The 14,816-nt window shown below is 35.2% G+C and overlaps 1 protein-coding gene across 2 annotated transcripts in view; it reads left to right on the top strand.

Annotated features, from left to right (window-relative positions):
- The window catches only part of cntn4 (contactin 4), a 160,074-nt gene that overhangs the window by 17,685 nt on the left and 127,573 nt on the right, over window positions 1-14,816 (top strand). For both annotated transcript variants that reach the window (XM_051896479.1, XM_051896478.1), the window contains exon 2: window positions 3,187-3,322. In XM_051896479.1, coding sequence (XP_051752439.1) covers window positions 3,268-3,322 — 55 coding nt within the window. In that variant the 5' untranslated portion in view covers window positions 3,187-3,267. The remainder of the gene's footprint in view (window positions 1-3,186; window positions 3,323-14,816) is intronic.

Below are 14,816 nucleotides of genomic sequence, written 5' to 3' on the forward strand. Positions count from 1 at the left end.
TCTTTTGCACTTTAATCTGTTAATCTGAAAATTTCACTTTATATATTTTTTGTGTATTGTATTATTGTATTTAAACATTCAGAGTTCTTTTTTTTTTTTATTACAAAAAGAGTTCTTAAACCTGTTATACTCTGACAACACTTTTTTTTGCAACTTATTTCAATATCGTGATAATACCGTATACCGTGATAAAAGCTTCAGCAATTAATCGCAACATGAAAATTTGATACCGTCACATGCCTAGTAGAATGCTGCATAAATCACACTGCATAAATCACACTGCATCCCATTTACATTTGTCTTTCTTAGCTGGTAGTTCAGATCCGAACGCCCCTCAATTCACCCTCCCAGACAGCCGGTCTGAACAGGAATCTGAGAGTGGTATGGAGGAGCACAGAGGAATCCATATATGCACTTCAGAGATTAGATCGATCCGTGTTTCTGCTCTTGTTTTTCAAGTTTATATTGCTACCAGTGTATTGAAGTTTACCTATTTGTTGTTTTGTTTTTGCCCACTCCAAGGTTTGGAACCAAGTGTCTTTAGCCTGTAAAGTCTAGGTCATATTTCACCACAAAATCAAAAGGAAAAAAAATGTTTTTTTGCATAAAGAAAATGAAACGTACCCTTAAGAGTTTTTGCAGTGTGGCATTTTGACAAATGAGCACATTCCCCTCAAATTCTCATTAGTGTAATGTGAAAAAAATCTTATTCTTACTGATTGAATCTCATTATTATTATTTTTTTAAATAAATAAATGTACCATATTTCATTTTTTTAACCATTTATTTTATTTTATTTATTTTATATTTTTATAATTTTATTTTAACATACTCTCAGAGTACAAGAAATCTTTATGGCCTTTAAAAGTATGCATCATTTTCTTTATGAAAATATTTTTTTCCTTTTGATTTTGGGGTGGAATATTGTCATTAAATTTACTTAATGGAAAAACAAATCTTTAAAAAATTTGAATTATTCTTTCTAAAAAATTTGAATTATTTTGAGCCTTGATTGCATAGAATACAAATTAAACACAAGGCTGTTCGTTCATTAAAACCATAATTTGTTGGTTAAATTAAGACGATGTTTTAAAGGAGACCTATTATGCCTCTTTTACAAGGTGTAAGTCTCTGGTGTCCCCAGAATGTGTGTAAAGTTTCAGCTCAAAATACCCCACAGATCATTTATTATAGCTTGTCAAATTTGAAAATGAGCTGCTGCTCCCAGCCGCTTTCCAGAAGAGGGTGGAGCTTTAACAGCTCACGCTTCGGTTGCTCAACAACAACAGAGCTGGAGAATCTCACGCAGCCAAAATGACGATTGTCAGTAACGGTGTTCAGCCTTACCTTGTTCAAACCGGTGTCGGACACTGATGGAGAGACTCAGGAAGAAGTTACAACTTTTAGAATGCAACTAGACGTTTCTGAATGATTAGTGGATAAATTTATGTAGTTGCTGTGGAGTTGATTCAACTCATCGACTAGCATGAGCCGTCATGTTTATCTTTTGTGCAAATCCAGCGTTGAATTGACCCTCGTTTGTGAAGCAGTCCGGCATAAAATGACGACATGTCAACAAAACTCTACTACAACAACTCTTCCTCTTCTCTAAAGCAGCCCAAGATGGCCTCACCCCCATTGTTGCGTGTTCTCAGGGGCAGGGTTTATGTAAATTTTAGGGTTAATGATGTCACTAACCCAGGAAGAAGCTCATTGTAGTCCCTACCAGCCGTTTGTTGTAGTCCTTAAACAGAGAATTCTTTAAAAGAAAATATCTCCCTTTGCATTGAACTTTGAGTGTCATGACTTTGCAGACGTTGTTTATGCTCCAACAGCAACATTACACACTAACTAAAGTTAAAAAAGTGAAATCATAATCAACCACCCCTTTAAAAAAGACAGTTCTGCCTGGGGATTCTGGGACTTTACAGTAGACCCCATTGATTTCTTCTCCCTTTCCAGCAACTTTTGCAGTGTCAAAAGCTTGAAACACATAGAGAATTACTCCTTTCCTAGGCACAATGTGTGCTTGGTCCCGATTCCATGGTGATCCCTTTGGGACTTCCACTGAGAAGTAAAAACAGAACCAAAAAAAAAAAAAACGCCAACGCTTCCTCTTCTCGTTCTCACTACAAACATCCTCCAACCACACCAAGTACGCAGGAGGTATTGAAGTGTGACATGTGACGATTCAACAAATGTATTAAACTGTACCATGTGTGAAAGTAAGTGTTATTTGGCCTGGCACTGATATAGAAAAAAGCTCCACAACTTACATTGCACAGTACTGAATCAGGACTCTAAAAGGGGTAGTTCACCAAAAAATGCAAATTCTGTCATCATTTACTCACCCTCAAGTTGTTCCAAACCTAAATTTCTTTTTTTTAATTTATTTGCTTAATACAAAAGAAGATATTTTGAAGAATGTTGGTAATACTATGGAAGTCAATGGGGCCCATCAACTATTTGGTTACCAGCATTCTTCAAAATGTCTTCTTTTGTGTTCAGCAAATAAAAAACAAATTCATACAGGTTTGGAACAACTTGAGGATGAGTTTTGAGGGTGAATTTTCATTTTGGGGTAAACGATTCCTTTTAATGACACATAACTTGAAGACATTTTTGCCAGACAAGATCACATTTTCATTATTATAATAAACTGGGATTTTAGTACCAACTAGAAGAGAGGAATTGTATATATGATTGTATATATACATTTACATAGTATATCCTTTTTTTATTTTTTTTATTTAAGGTATTTTTACCTTCAAAGCTAAACTGTGTAATTTCTGCACCACAAGTGTCGCCAGAAATATGTCTTTATAATCTTTCATCAAAATGTAATAACTTGCTCCACTAAGCCCTCTTATTTTTTCAGCCAACTGTCGTATATGTAGAGACCGCTTTTCACAATCCAATCAACTCCTGATGGGTAAATTTAAGAGTATTTTTGTTGCTTATCCTGTTTCACTTGGCGATATGTCGCACTACGAAAGTTAAATAGGTGTTGAACATCATTTTAGAATGAAAAGTGCCAAGTATCAAGTGCCAAAAAATGGAATAAAAACATTGAAATGTTATGGCAGCTTTTTCTGCATTTTAGCTCAGTCAACTATTACTAGAACTTTACTAGAGTGGAGGATCTTTGAATCAAACTAAGCACTTAATTTTTTGTGTTCCTTGCAGAGTGAAGAACGAGAAACCACAGAGAGGACTCCATACATTCGTGATTGGATGTGAGTTGACTTTGACCATACCAAAGTGAAGATGAAGTTGCTATGGAAACTGCTGGTTCTGCAGTCATTCCTGGGGTGCCTTACAGGTAAAAGTATCTTATTAAGAACTTTTGATGCATGCATGGCAGCTCCTCTTTGTGAACTCTGGTTTCATATTCCTTTGTATATAGGGCAGGGGACTGTCTGAAAAGACATCACGGAAATTGCAACCAACTTACATGCAATTTACATTAGTGGATAATAGGCCTGATCATTAAAAAAGAAAAGAACTGTGTAGTTTAGTTAACAGGAGAGCAATTGTTAAAGTCAATAACAGGATCCAGCGGACAGATCCGAGAGGAAGGGCTCTCGGCTGTTTGCTTGATAGATTCGAATATAAATTAGGTGATCGGCTTACAAGATAGGATACTAAGATGAAAAATATTAATTTGAATCTACTGATAGCTAAGAATGTGAGATTTAATCAAGAGGAGGAAGAAATCCTAATCTTTATTATTTGGCAGACTGATATAATTTATAGCAGACTGAAATTAAATTCTTGGGGACGCTACTGACCCAGAGGTGCTCTGTACTGCACAATTGAAAATGATTTGTACAAAAAGCCAATTACTGAGTGTTACTTTGTGAAAAACAGTGCTAAAGAAGTGTGATAGTGAGCTCTTGTCTTCATCACAGTGTTTCATTAAGGCTGATGTGACTGACTGATTGATTGATTGATTGATAGCCTTCCATTTGTTTTACATTGTTAGGTTTTACAGTTTTTTGTTTGTCATAGTTTTTATTTGAATGAAAATGTCATTTAAATGTAGTCAAAATTTGTAATTCCTTCATTCCTCAATGAATCAGCCGTTTGAATGAAATGAATGAATGAATGCCTCAATGACTTACTCATTTAGACAATTACCGCCACCTACTGGCAGTTTTAGTTTCTTATTTATGGCTTGTTTCCACTGAGCGGTATAGTACAGTATAGTACGATTTGGGACGATAAACCCTGATCCGGCTTGCGTTTCCACCACCAACAATACCCTTACTTGATAGGTGTGGTGTATGCCGGAAAGTAGCAATCGACGTCACTTGATAGGCGTCACTTTCCTTTTGCACCTTTTCTTCACCAATGATACCCAGGAAGGTCTGCACCTCCTGGGTTGATCATGGTACATTGCTGTGTGCCGACATTGTGTTGCAACTGTGTTGTGTTTCAACTGTATATTTAAAAAATGGCGCCTCTTGTGTTGTCATTCCCCTTGCAGCACACGCAAGTGACAATTCTCTGTCAACCAATCAACGTTCTGCAGTGAGTCTAGCTCCACCCTTTAGATACCGGACTACTGTACTAGGTACCCCAACAGAAGGGTCCCAAAAAGTGGTACGGTGCGGTTCTGTATTTTGTTACCATTCACAACTTCTGATAATCGAAACAGAAATAATTGCGTATTGTACTGTACTGTAGTGTACCATACCGCTTGATAGATTTCATTAAAAAAAAAACCCATTAAAGGTATAGTTCACCCAAAAATGAAAATTCTGTCATAATTTTCTCACCTTCATGGCCGTTGAAGCCTAAAAGTTTATGTGTAATAAATTATATGTTGAATCAAATAAAATACTGTTTTTTCTAATGTCTATTTCAAAATCTTGTAATTAAGATTTTAGTTTAAATTATTGCCATGATGTGTGTTTTTCACTTCATCTTTATTATCATTCACAAACATCAACAAGCATTTTCATTTACTTATTTTGTTACCAAGATTAATACTTGTGTTTTGTGAGGTGGATGATTTGAGGTAAATACTAGGTATATTGTTCCCCAGTGAGTTTTTAGTCAACAACAACTAGTTAAACACCTATAAAGTTCATACCGTGCAACGCCATTGAAGTCAATGAGCCTTCCTACTCACAGTCTTAAAAGAGAAAATTAGGGCTGTTGGGGAAGTAAAACTCACCCCCCTCATCTACAGTATCTCTAAAGTCTTTGTTGGTAATTAATGTACAAGGAGGGGAAATGGCGATATGCATGTATTCAAAACTCATATTGTGATTTTATTTCATATTTCATTAAGGAACAATTAAGGTGGCTATTATCTCTATTCATACTTTCTTTTACCTGAGGGCTCTTGTACATCAATCATAATCTGATTACGCGGTTCCATTTCTCATACTTAACACTGTCAGTGTGAAATTAGCACTATTTACCTTCTTTGAAGCATTTAATCAAATAGTACTTTGCGAGATGATTTACTGCTAATTATTTACTGTAGTTTACTTTTAGGGAATGTAAAAGAAAGATCCTCAGATTTGAGCTGTTTCTCTTTCCCTATAGTTTTAGTATTGCAAATGGGGCAGCTAAATTCCAGCACAAATTATTTTATTTTATTTTATTTTATTTAAACTCGCTCATGAAGTTGGTTGAGAGAATGTACTCAAAGAGTTGTGACTTTGATGAAGTTGAAATATGAAATAATTATGATCGGATTCACATATTACTCTAAAATGTGGAAAAGGGTGAAACAGAGCGAGTTAGGTGTGTCTTTTAAATCCGTAGCATAGACTGTATGCATATGTATGACAGCATTGAAAATGCAGTTGCAAGTAACTTTTCAGCTGCTGAAAGGAGCAGAATAAATTCCATAAAATTCTCTGAACTTCACCTTTAATGTTGTCAAAATGCACAGTGTATTTGAAGACAGAAGTTCCCTTTCAAAAGGAAATTTGCTCACCTCATGTCTTTCCAAACCAGACTTCCTTTCTTCCACACCGGCCGCTCTTTTACATGCAATTACAATGAATGTGAAAGACATGAGGTTGAGTAAATAGTGACAGAGTCTTCATTTATGGGTGAACTGTTCCTTTAATCTGTTCAGTTACATTATCTCGCAACACATGCTTGAATCAGAAAAGACACTGTGTTTGGTGGTACTTGACTTTCTTGCACTGAGAGATCTTTGTTCTTCCCTTGTATTTTCAGTTAGTGGTGGGTGGCACTGGTTGTAGTGTTGTACTCCCTTTTAATGCTGAACTGACAGGAAAGGTCGTGCAACCTGCCGAACAGCATAGACGAGGAAGGTTTGCCCCTGAAAAGACGAGGCTTGGCAGGGCGACTGCTCAGAATGCTGAGAGGGGACCGCAATGATCTCCATCCCCTGCTAGGCATCTTCCTTTGTTCTCTCACAGCAGTGCGTAGTGACAGGAGCGAGCTGTCTGCCACACACACACACACACACACACACACACACACACACACGTCACTCCACCCTGATCACCCACCCAGTTAGCATGTGATTACCTTACCATCACACACACTTCAACCAAACACAAGCTGCATTCTAATTCCCTGTCTGTTTCTCTTGTTCTCATTGACTCAGGCCGGGCTCATTATTTTAGATTTGAGTTTCTTCAACACACTTTCATGATTCAAAGAACACTTCAAGCAACATGATTTCCCTTTTTGTCAGAGGATATGACTCAAAAATGAAAATTCGGTCATCATCTGTCTACTCACCCTTATGTTGTTCCAAACCTGCATGACTTTCTTTTTTTGTCCAAACAATGAAGGTCGAATAGGGACCAATGTTGTTCAAAGTATTCTTAAAAATATCTTCTTTTGCGTTCTGCAGAGGAAAGACAGATTTGGAATGATGAGTAAATAATGATAGAATTTAAATTTTTGGGTGAGCTACGCATTTTAGTACACTCAAAAAATGAGTTTTGCCTCTTGTTCAGTTTAATTAATTAAAATGAGCTAAAGTAACACGATTTTTGAACATTTTGCCACAACTTAATTACATTGTGTTCAATTGACCTAATATATTTAAAACTGAAATGGAGTGAATTTCAAGGAGGGACAGCGTTCCAGTTTGAACCGGTTAGATTTTCTTGGGAAATAAAAAGGATTCCTAGCCTACGAAAGTGATCTGAGTTCCGCGCAAAAAGCGTAATAAAAACAATATCTAGCTAACAAAAGAAATCCAGCTAAATTGTGTTGACCAAACTAAACTGATTTAATTAAATTGAGTGTAAAAACTTTCTTCAATTAAATTAAGCAAGGGTAATGAATTCTTTTTTTTTTTTTTTTTTTGAGTGTATAATGGTCATTTTATATCAGGGTATCAGTATATTTCTCTTTATTTTTGCCTGCAATTAAATGGAAAAAATGCTTATATGTTGAATAATTATATATATATATATATATATATATAATACATATGGGTCATTGACAAATAAGGTTTTTAAAAGTGTCAAAAAAATATAATGGAGATATAATTAAGTTTGGAGTTTTATTAAGTGTTAACAATGAGATAATGTGGTTTTTAAAATCAATTAACACTGCTTTTGTCATTTATTACAAGTCATTAGAATTTTGGTTTTACCAAATGACACTTTTGGTTATACCGAATGATGATATTTTCAAACAACGCTAACAGGCTGATATCTAGCTAGCTAGTTAGCTTGCTAGCTAGCTAACAAAAGGACAATCAAACATTTGATATTTACTACAAGTTTTTAAAATATTACAACATTTTCCATGTTTTATGGAACATGGACATACGTATGAGCAAGAGAAAACACTATTTTTTCAAATAGTTAAGAGAGAGTTAGTTACTTTGCTTCATGACCGTGTGGTCCTTTGCAGGTGTCTAAATGAGGTCACATCCTGTCACATGATATTGACCGCATGACTTGATCCAAAATGGTCCCTTTATATTAGTTACTCCGAATGAAATTAATTAAATTAACACATCAATGAAATTAATTTTTCCGGACATTCTTTCTCATAACAAAGCAACGACTTATACACAGAATTTTAATAGCATTTTGCGCTATGTTGATATATGATGTTATAAAATCATGCCAGAATAAAAAATATATACATTTATTACATTTTAAGATATTTTAATCACAAATTAAATGGCTGTATTGGCCTTTGGACGGTTAAACCAAATGACTTTTTGACACCTCAAAATCTTTAAAATATCTTTATATGTAGCAAAATGTAATTAAATCCTTTTGGATTCAATAAAAGAGATCAAGTTGTACTACCTTACATACTTTGGATGTCATATCTTTTTTTATATATATATTAAAGTTGATTCTTTTATTAATTGGAACTTTTTTTATCGGAAAAAACAAATCGGATTAATAAATGAGAAGTCTAGCATCAGTGCAATAACATCTTCACATGATGCAACACTTGAGTTTAAAAAAAAAAAAAAATCAAAAGAGTAAAACTAATATAAAATGAATCTTGACCTGACATGCATTCTACTCTGTATTCCCACATTACTTTTTCATCACTCATCAGCATAAACAGTACAGCAAAACCGGCAGAGTTTGACACATTTCTACCATCATCCTCCACAGCCTTAATTCTCCTATTCTGTGCCATTTGATTTATCCACCTGAGACACAATCTGAAAAGACACAAAGTGACATTGTAGCATTCCACTGAGGTAAATCAAAACAGAAAATGATGCAATGAAAGGAAATTGGAGACAGCGTAGGTGAATGCAGCTAACTCGTGATTTGGTTTAACATTTGAACTGGTGAGCTGAACTTAACAGGCCTGAGTTGTTTGTTTCTAGCTGTCAGTGCCTTAGTTGAAGCTTGTGTGTGTGTGTGGAAGTTCAATGCTTGAGCCTTATAAACAAACCACTTGACATTTTCCCTTACCAGCTGAGCTGTTTAATTTGCCCACCTTTTTCATCTTTGATTACAAATTTCTTCCAGTCAGTGAAGTGCTCTTTACCATCAGCTGCTAATAAGAAGCAGGATTTTTGCAAACAAAAAGGATTCAATTCCACAAAGCCATTTTGTTTCAATTCTGAAAAAAATATTTTGTACTTGAACTAAATTTTAATTATTTAATAGTTTTAAAAAAGTATAGTTCACCCAAAAATTAAAGTTGTGTCATCATTTATTCACCCTCATGTCGTTCCAAACCTGTATGGGTTGTTTTTTTTTTTTTTTTGCTTTTTTTCCAAGGTTCACAAATTAAATTGGCAAAAAATGTAACCTAAAAGAAGTTCAATATTCAACTTGTGCACTATATTCCAATTCTTCTGAAATTTTGTGAGAAGCAGACTGAATTTAAAGTTGTTTTTCCACTAAAAACTTGCCCTCTGCATCTCTCAAATGTCATTCACTCATACATGCCTGTTCGAACTCATCAGTACATTAAGTTAAATTATTGTTTTAATTTACTGTGAGGCTATCGCAAAATCCTTTCCCATTATTTTCTGTTTCTTTTCTGCGGAGTGTTTGACAAGCTGTCAGTAGATGTTTGCTTCAATTGTAGGCATAAAATACTGGAGCTACATCTTATTTTCTGATTAATTTGGGGCTTAGATCCTTTCGATATAGCAATCAGCTCAGACACAGCCTTTGTTCCTATGCTTTTATTTTGTATGTCTGGTTATAGACCACTCACAGGTGAAAAGGCAGACAGCGGGACCCAGAAACCCATCATTTGGTGACCAAGTTATTCATGGCTTGTAAAGGCGAGGCCCAGTGGGGATTCTGTAAACAGCATTTTCGCAAAACAATTTTTGCCTTCCGTGAGGTGTTATGTTCTAAGAAGCACTGTCTCCCCGACCTACCGCTGGCACGGCGCATACAAATGCTAATAGAACACCAAATGACTCGCCTCCACGACTCTCTATATTGAAAAACTATGCAATCACATTGTGGGATCTTTTTCTTCAAAGCTGTTGTGTGCGGTTGTAGAGCGTGTATATATCTTGAGTGTTTGTCTTTCTACTAGCAAGACAGTAGTGTAGTCATTGAGCTCTGTATCGTATGTTATCACATTTCACACCACATATTCCACACGCCTCTGTGCTTGTGAATATGAATTGGTAATATGAATCTTAATTGGTTTGCGTGTGTGTGGATGGGTATGCATGTATCTGGGTGAATGCGTGCGTGTGCTACCAGGTGGAATAGATGTTTGGCTTTCATGTGTGGTGAGGATTTGTAGCTTATCCGTTGTCCTCATTAGTATCATAGACAATGGCACTCTTATTATATTGCAAAGTACAGACCAGAATTCCAATTTTATGCTCAAATCTAATGTTGTGAGGTTGTGGACATGACCTTTTCAATGTGGCCCGTATCAGACACGGGTCTGAACAAGCAACAGTGTGACCAGCATTCATAAAGCGCCCCTACCATGGCATGTTCATCATAACATCATCCACGAATTCCATACAATCATTTTGTATCATGTAATGTTTTGTTTCAGGGTAATCCAACAATTCATTTTGTTTTCAGTTCAATTCAGTATTTCAATATACTTAGATCAAAAATAACAGTAAAGACTTTAATTGTTAAAAAAAAAAAATTCTTTTAAACTTTCTACTCATCGAAGAATCTGAAAATGTTTCACTGATTTAAGAATGTATCACACAACTGTTTTCAACATTGATAATAATGAGAAATGTTTCTTGAGCACCAAATCACCATATTAGAATGATCATGTGACACATGTGATCATGTGACTAGATAGACAGACAGACAGAAGCTGGGTTTCCATCCAAACGTAAAGCAAATCTTTTGAAAGTTTGCAAAAATAAAAAATAAAATAAAATAAATAAAGCAAATTAGGTGCGTTTCTACTTGTTCGAGCGGATGATGGTGATACTGGTAACCTAGTAACCAACAGTAAATAAAACATCATGAGCGGAAACAGCCGATTAGTCATGTGGGTTTAATGTTTGCTACGTCAGAATTTATTCGGCAAATGCGTTTCCATCTCCTGTTATTCGCATTAACTCTTTTTCGCACAAGTCAAAAATCACCTCAAATGAGCGTAAAAACTTTTTTGCGAATTATGTGTATTTTCTTTATTTTTTCGAAATTTGCCATTTTCATCACTCGTTTCTGATGCGATACTTCAAAATATGCATAAAAACGGGGTGATGGAAACATAGCTAGAGACAGACAAGAGAAAATCATCTGTGCAACTATGATGTCAAGGTTAAAGTCAAAATAAATTCCAACCTGACTATGCACACCGAAGTCACATTGCAAAAAGTCAGATACATAACCATTTTATTTCCACATATAAACGTGGGCCAAATCGGATTAAAAATGTCATTATATTTGTCATATGTGAGGGGGTAAAAAAATCAGATTTGGTCTACATTTAGTTGCGGTGTAAACATAGCCTTTTTATGAACATTGTCTAACATTTGTGAATCACATGTTTTGATAAATTGACTTCACATGGAATGATGAAACTATGAGTAACAACTGTACTGACATCAGTAATTTGTTCTAGTGACTGTGACACTTTAGGTTTTCATGCATCAGAGGTTTGATTGCCCGTGTCCAGATTAGTGGGTTGAGTCCACATGATGATGGTATAAGCTTTATTGATCTTCAAAGATAGACAATGAGAGTTGCGTGAGAACGTATAAATCCTGTTTCTATTTGATGTGAGAGTAATTTGAGGTGCCATAGCTTTGTCAAGTGGGCCTGAAACCACATGTTGGTTGGTTAGAGGTCTGGTTTGCTTTCATGTGATTTATTGATTTAGTTAGTTCCAGTGCTGTCTTCAAAATAGTGTAGCTGTCTTTTCAACATTTCTCTTTTTATTTCACATTGTTTGTGCGTGAACTGAGGCAAAAACCAAACATACTCTCCTAAAATGTTTCTGTCTTGCATTGGTAAGTCAGATTTAGTTAATTTAGATAGTTTAAATAAATCAACTTGTTGAAGATGATTGAATCAATGATTCACAGAAGTTGGTTGCATCTTCATGTAGAAAAAAAACATTAATTAAAAATAACTTTGTGTTCATTTTAAGCCAGCCATATATAGTAATTTTTATACAATAGTTGAATTAAATAAAACTGCCCAGCACTTTGGCCAAACATTTAACCCAGCTGCTGGGTTTGTCCATTTTCAACCCAAATTGGGTTGTTTTAACCCAGCATTTTTTAGGGTGTATATTATTTGTCCTGAACATAAAATGTAAAAATTTAAAAAATGTATTTTTTTTTTTTAGTTTAAGTAAACCACACAATGAAAAAACCCAAGTAAATTTCAGGTTATTTTTCATCATTAATTTCATCTACGAATCATTTTGGGCTGTGTGTAGGATAAGAAAATGGACTGTCCACTCACCAAAATGATTAGACAGAGAAAGAGTGAGATAGTGGTAATGAGAGAGAAAGGAAGGAGAGGGTGACCCAAATCAAAGGTGTCAGCATGGCATGACAATTCTATGCAAATAAATCCCAACATTTGGCCCCATGCAAATCCCTTGTCACCCCTGAAACAAATTGAAGTCATCAAACAGATTCCTGTGCCAAGCTCCTCTGTAGTGAAAATATGCTTGTCACTCCTCCAAAAATCCCTGCTCATGTCTTTATATTTCCTGTGATTTCTTATTGTGGCTCTTTGTCATATTTTGAAGGCAAGTTTACACAGCTGTCTGTTGTGAGAGATTGGGATGTGGGATCTGTGTGGTTTTGTTTGCTGATTTGCTTTACGTATTTGTTGCTATTTCTTTGAGCCTCTGGCTGGGAGACACTGCTTTCATGCAGATCAGAGGGCCACTTTCTCCAGACAAGTTTTTGTGTCTCATGGGAGGGCCAATAGACTTTGCCTCGGGCAAGTGTTGCTCACAGGCAGAGACCTGAAACTTCGAAAAGATATCCCGACAGAGGAGAGGAAGGGGTTGTATATGAAAAAGAGGGCAAAGAAGAGCACTTTGTTATCCACTTGGAAGACAGGATGTTTGTTCTTTCTGGTATCCCAGCCTTAGAAACACTTTGAAAGAGGAGATGTGTACTTCGCCAGAGCCAGTGCAGTAGACTAAGATAACTTCATGAAGAAAAGCACAGCACTGGAAAAGTTAAGTTACAGTAGTACTGAGATCAGACCTAAACTAACATGTTTGCAGAAAAGAGCTACAATAGTAATGTTCAAGTTCAAATTTTTACAAAATATGTTACATTTTGCATATAGAAAATAAAGCCCATTTTTGCATTTGTGAAATTAATTTCTATTTCACGAGTTTGTCTGCCCATCCAGTCTTAATTGTTAATTGTAAATAAACTTGGCTTGCTGTCCTCAAAGGAGGCTCGAACCCGAGGCTTGGCTAGAGCTCCGAGCTCAACCCCCCTATAACGGTGTTACGTAGGGGGAGAATGAGAGAAATAGAGGAGATGGGGAGATTGAGGAATGCCAGAAGAACACTGGAACAGCGCAATGACTGCTGCGCTTATATACGCTTGTAGTGATGATTGACAGGAGTTAATGATAAGGCTCCTCCCGAACCTACGTTTGGAACTTCATTACAATTATATTTTCCAACAAAATTCTAATCACCAAAATATATACAATAATTTTATTTTTTACATATATTTTGTAATTCTTATCATTCTCAGTGGCCATTTTCATTATATTCTCAATAATTTCATACAGTAACTTTATCAGTCCAAAATATTTAATTTTTAAATTTCTTAAAGCAAAATATAGCGAAATGTCATGTATGTCACGATAATGTTGTCTTTTTTTAGGTTTCTTGCCATGGTTTTCATTGTCATTGCTCGAGTTCTCGTTTGTTTCTTTGGTTTCTGATTAGTTCTCACCTGTTCCCTTTTCTGTTGATTATCACCCTCAGTGTATTTAAACCCTCTGTTATTTCAGTTTGTTGTTTTGTGTTAACGTTACATTGGATTGTGTAGTGTTAATGTTCTTAGTGTTTATTAATAGTCTATTTCTCTTGTTCATTCTGCGTCTAGCATCTCTTGGTGGATAGTCACTACACGCTACTCTGACAACGTAGCGTAGTGTTGTCAAAAGTACTGACCACGATACCAAGTCGGTACTGAAATTTAAAAAATGTGACGCTGTTGAGCGCTGTTGAGCAGATTCGTAAACACCTCTGATTGGCCACTGTGTTCACACGCTCATCAGATATGTCTGTGATTGGCTACAATGATCAGTGCTTGGGAGGGTTTGAAATCACACAGAAGTGTGTGAATTTGAAAGCTATCTGTGTATATGCTCGAAGAGCGTCATTGATGTCTATTTACAACATGTTTTTGAAGCATTGATCATTGTAGCCAATCACAGACATATCTGATGAGCGCGTTAACCAATCAGAGGTGTTTATGAATCCACTCAACGGTCACATTTTTAAAATTTCAGTACCGACTTGGTATCGGGGTCAATACTTTTGACAACACTAATGTAGTGAAATGTAATTTTTTTTTAAAATTTCTTTCTTTATTTTATTATTTTAGTATTATTTTATATACAGTAATATGAATTAACTTTTATTTTTTATATTTTTAGTTTATTTTTAGTTTATTTTTTCATTTTAGTTTGTTTAATAATTTTGTTATGTGCTTTTATTATTTTACTAGTTGGTTTATATTTCTATTTATCTTTATTTAAAATTTAGTTTTAGGAATATTGGCTTAAACTTATTAGCTTTTTTATTTTAACTTTAAATTTTAAGGCAACATTTCTAATTTCTGTGAAAATTAGTTTTTATTTTCATCTAATATTGATATTACACATATACAGTTTCCTCACAAAAAATCTGTTGAATAAACAGTAGGCCTA

Source organism: Ctenopharyngodon idella, chromosome 6 (genome assembly GCF_019924925.1).
Source record: "Ctenopharyngodon idella isolate HZGC_01 chromosome 6, HZGC01, whole genome shotgun sequence".
In the NCBI taxonomy this organism is placed as follows: Eukaryota; Metazoa; Chordata; class Actinopteri; order Cypriniformes; family Xenocyprididae; genus Ctenopharyngodon; species Ctenopharyngodon idella.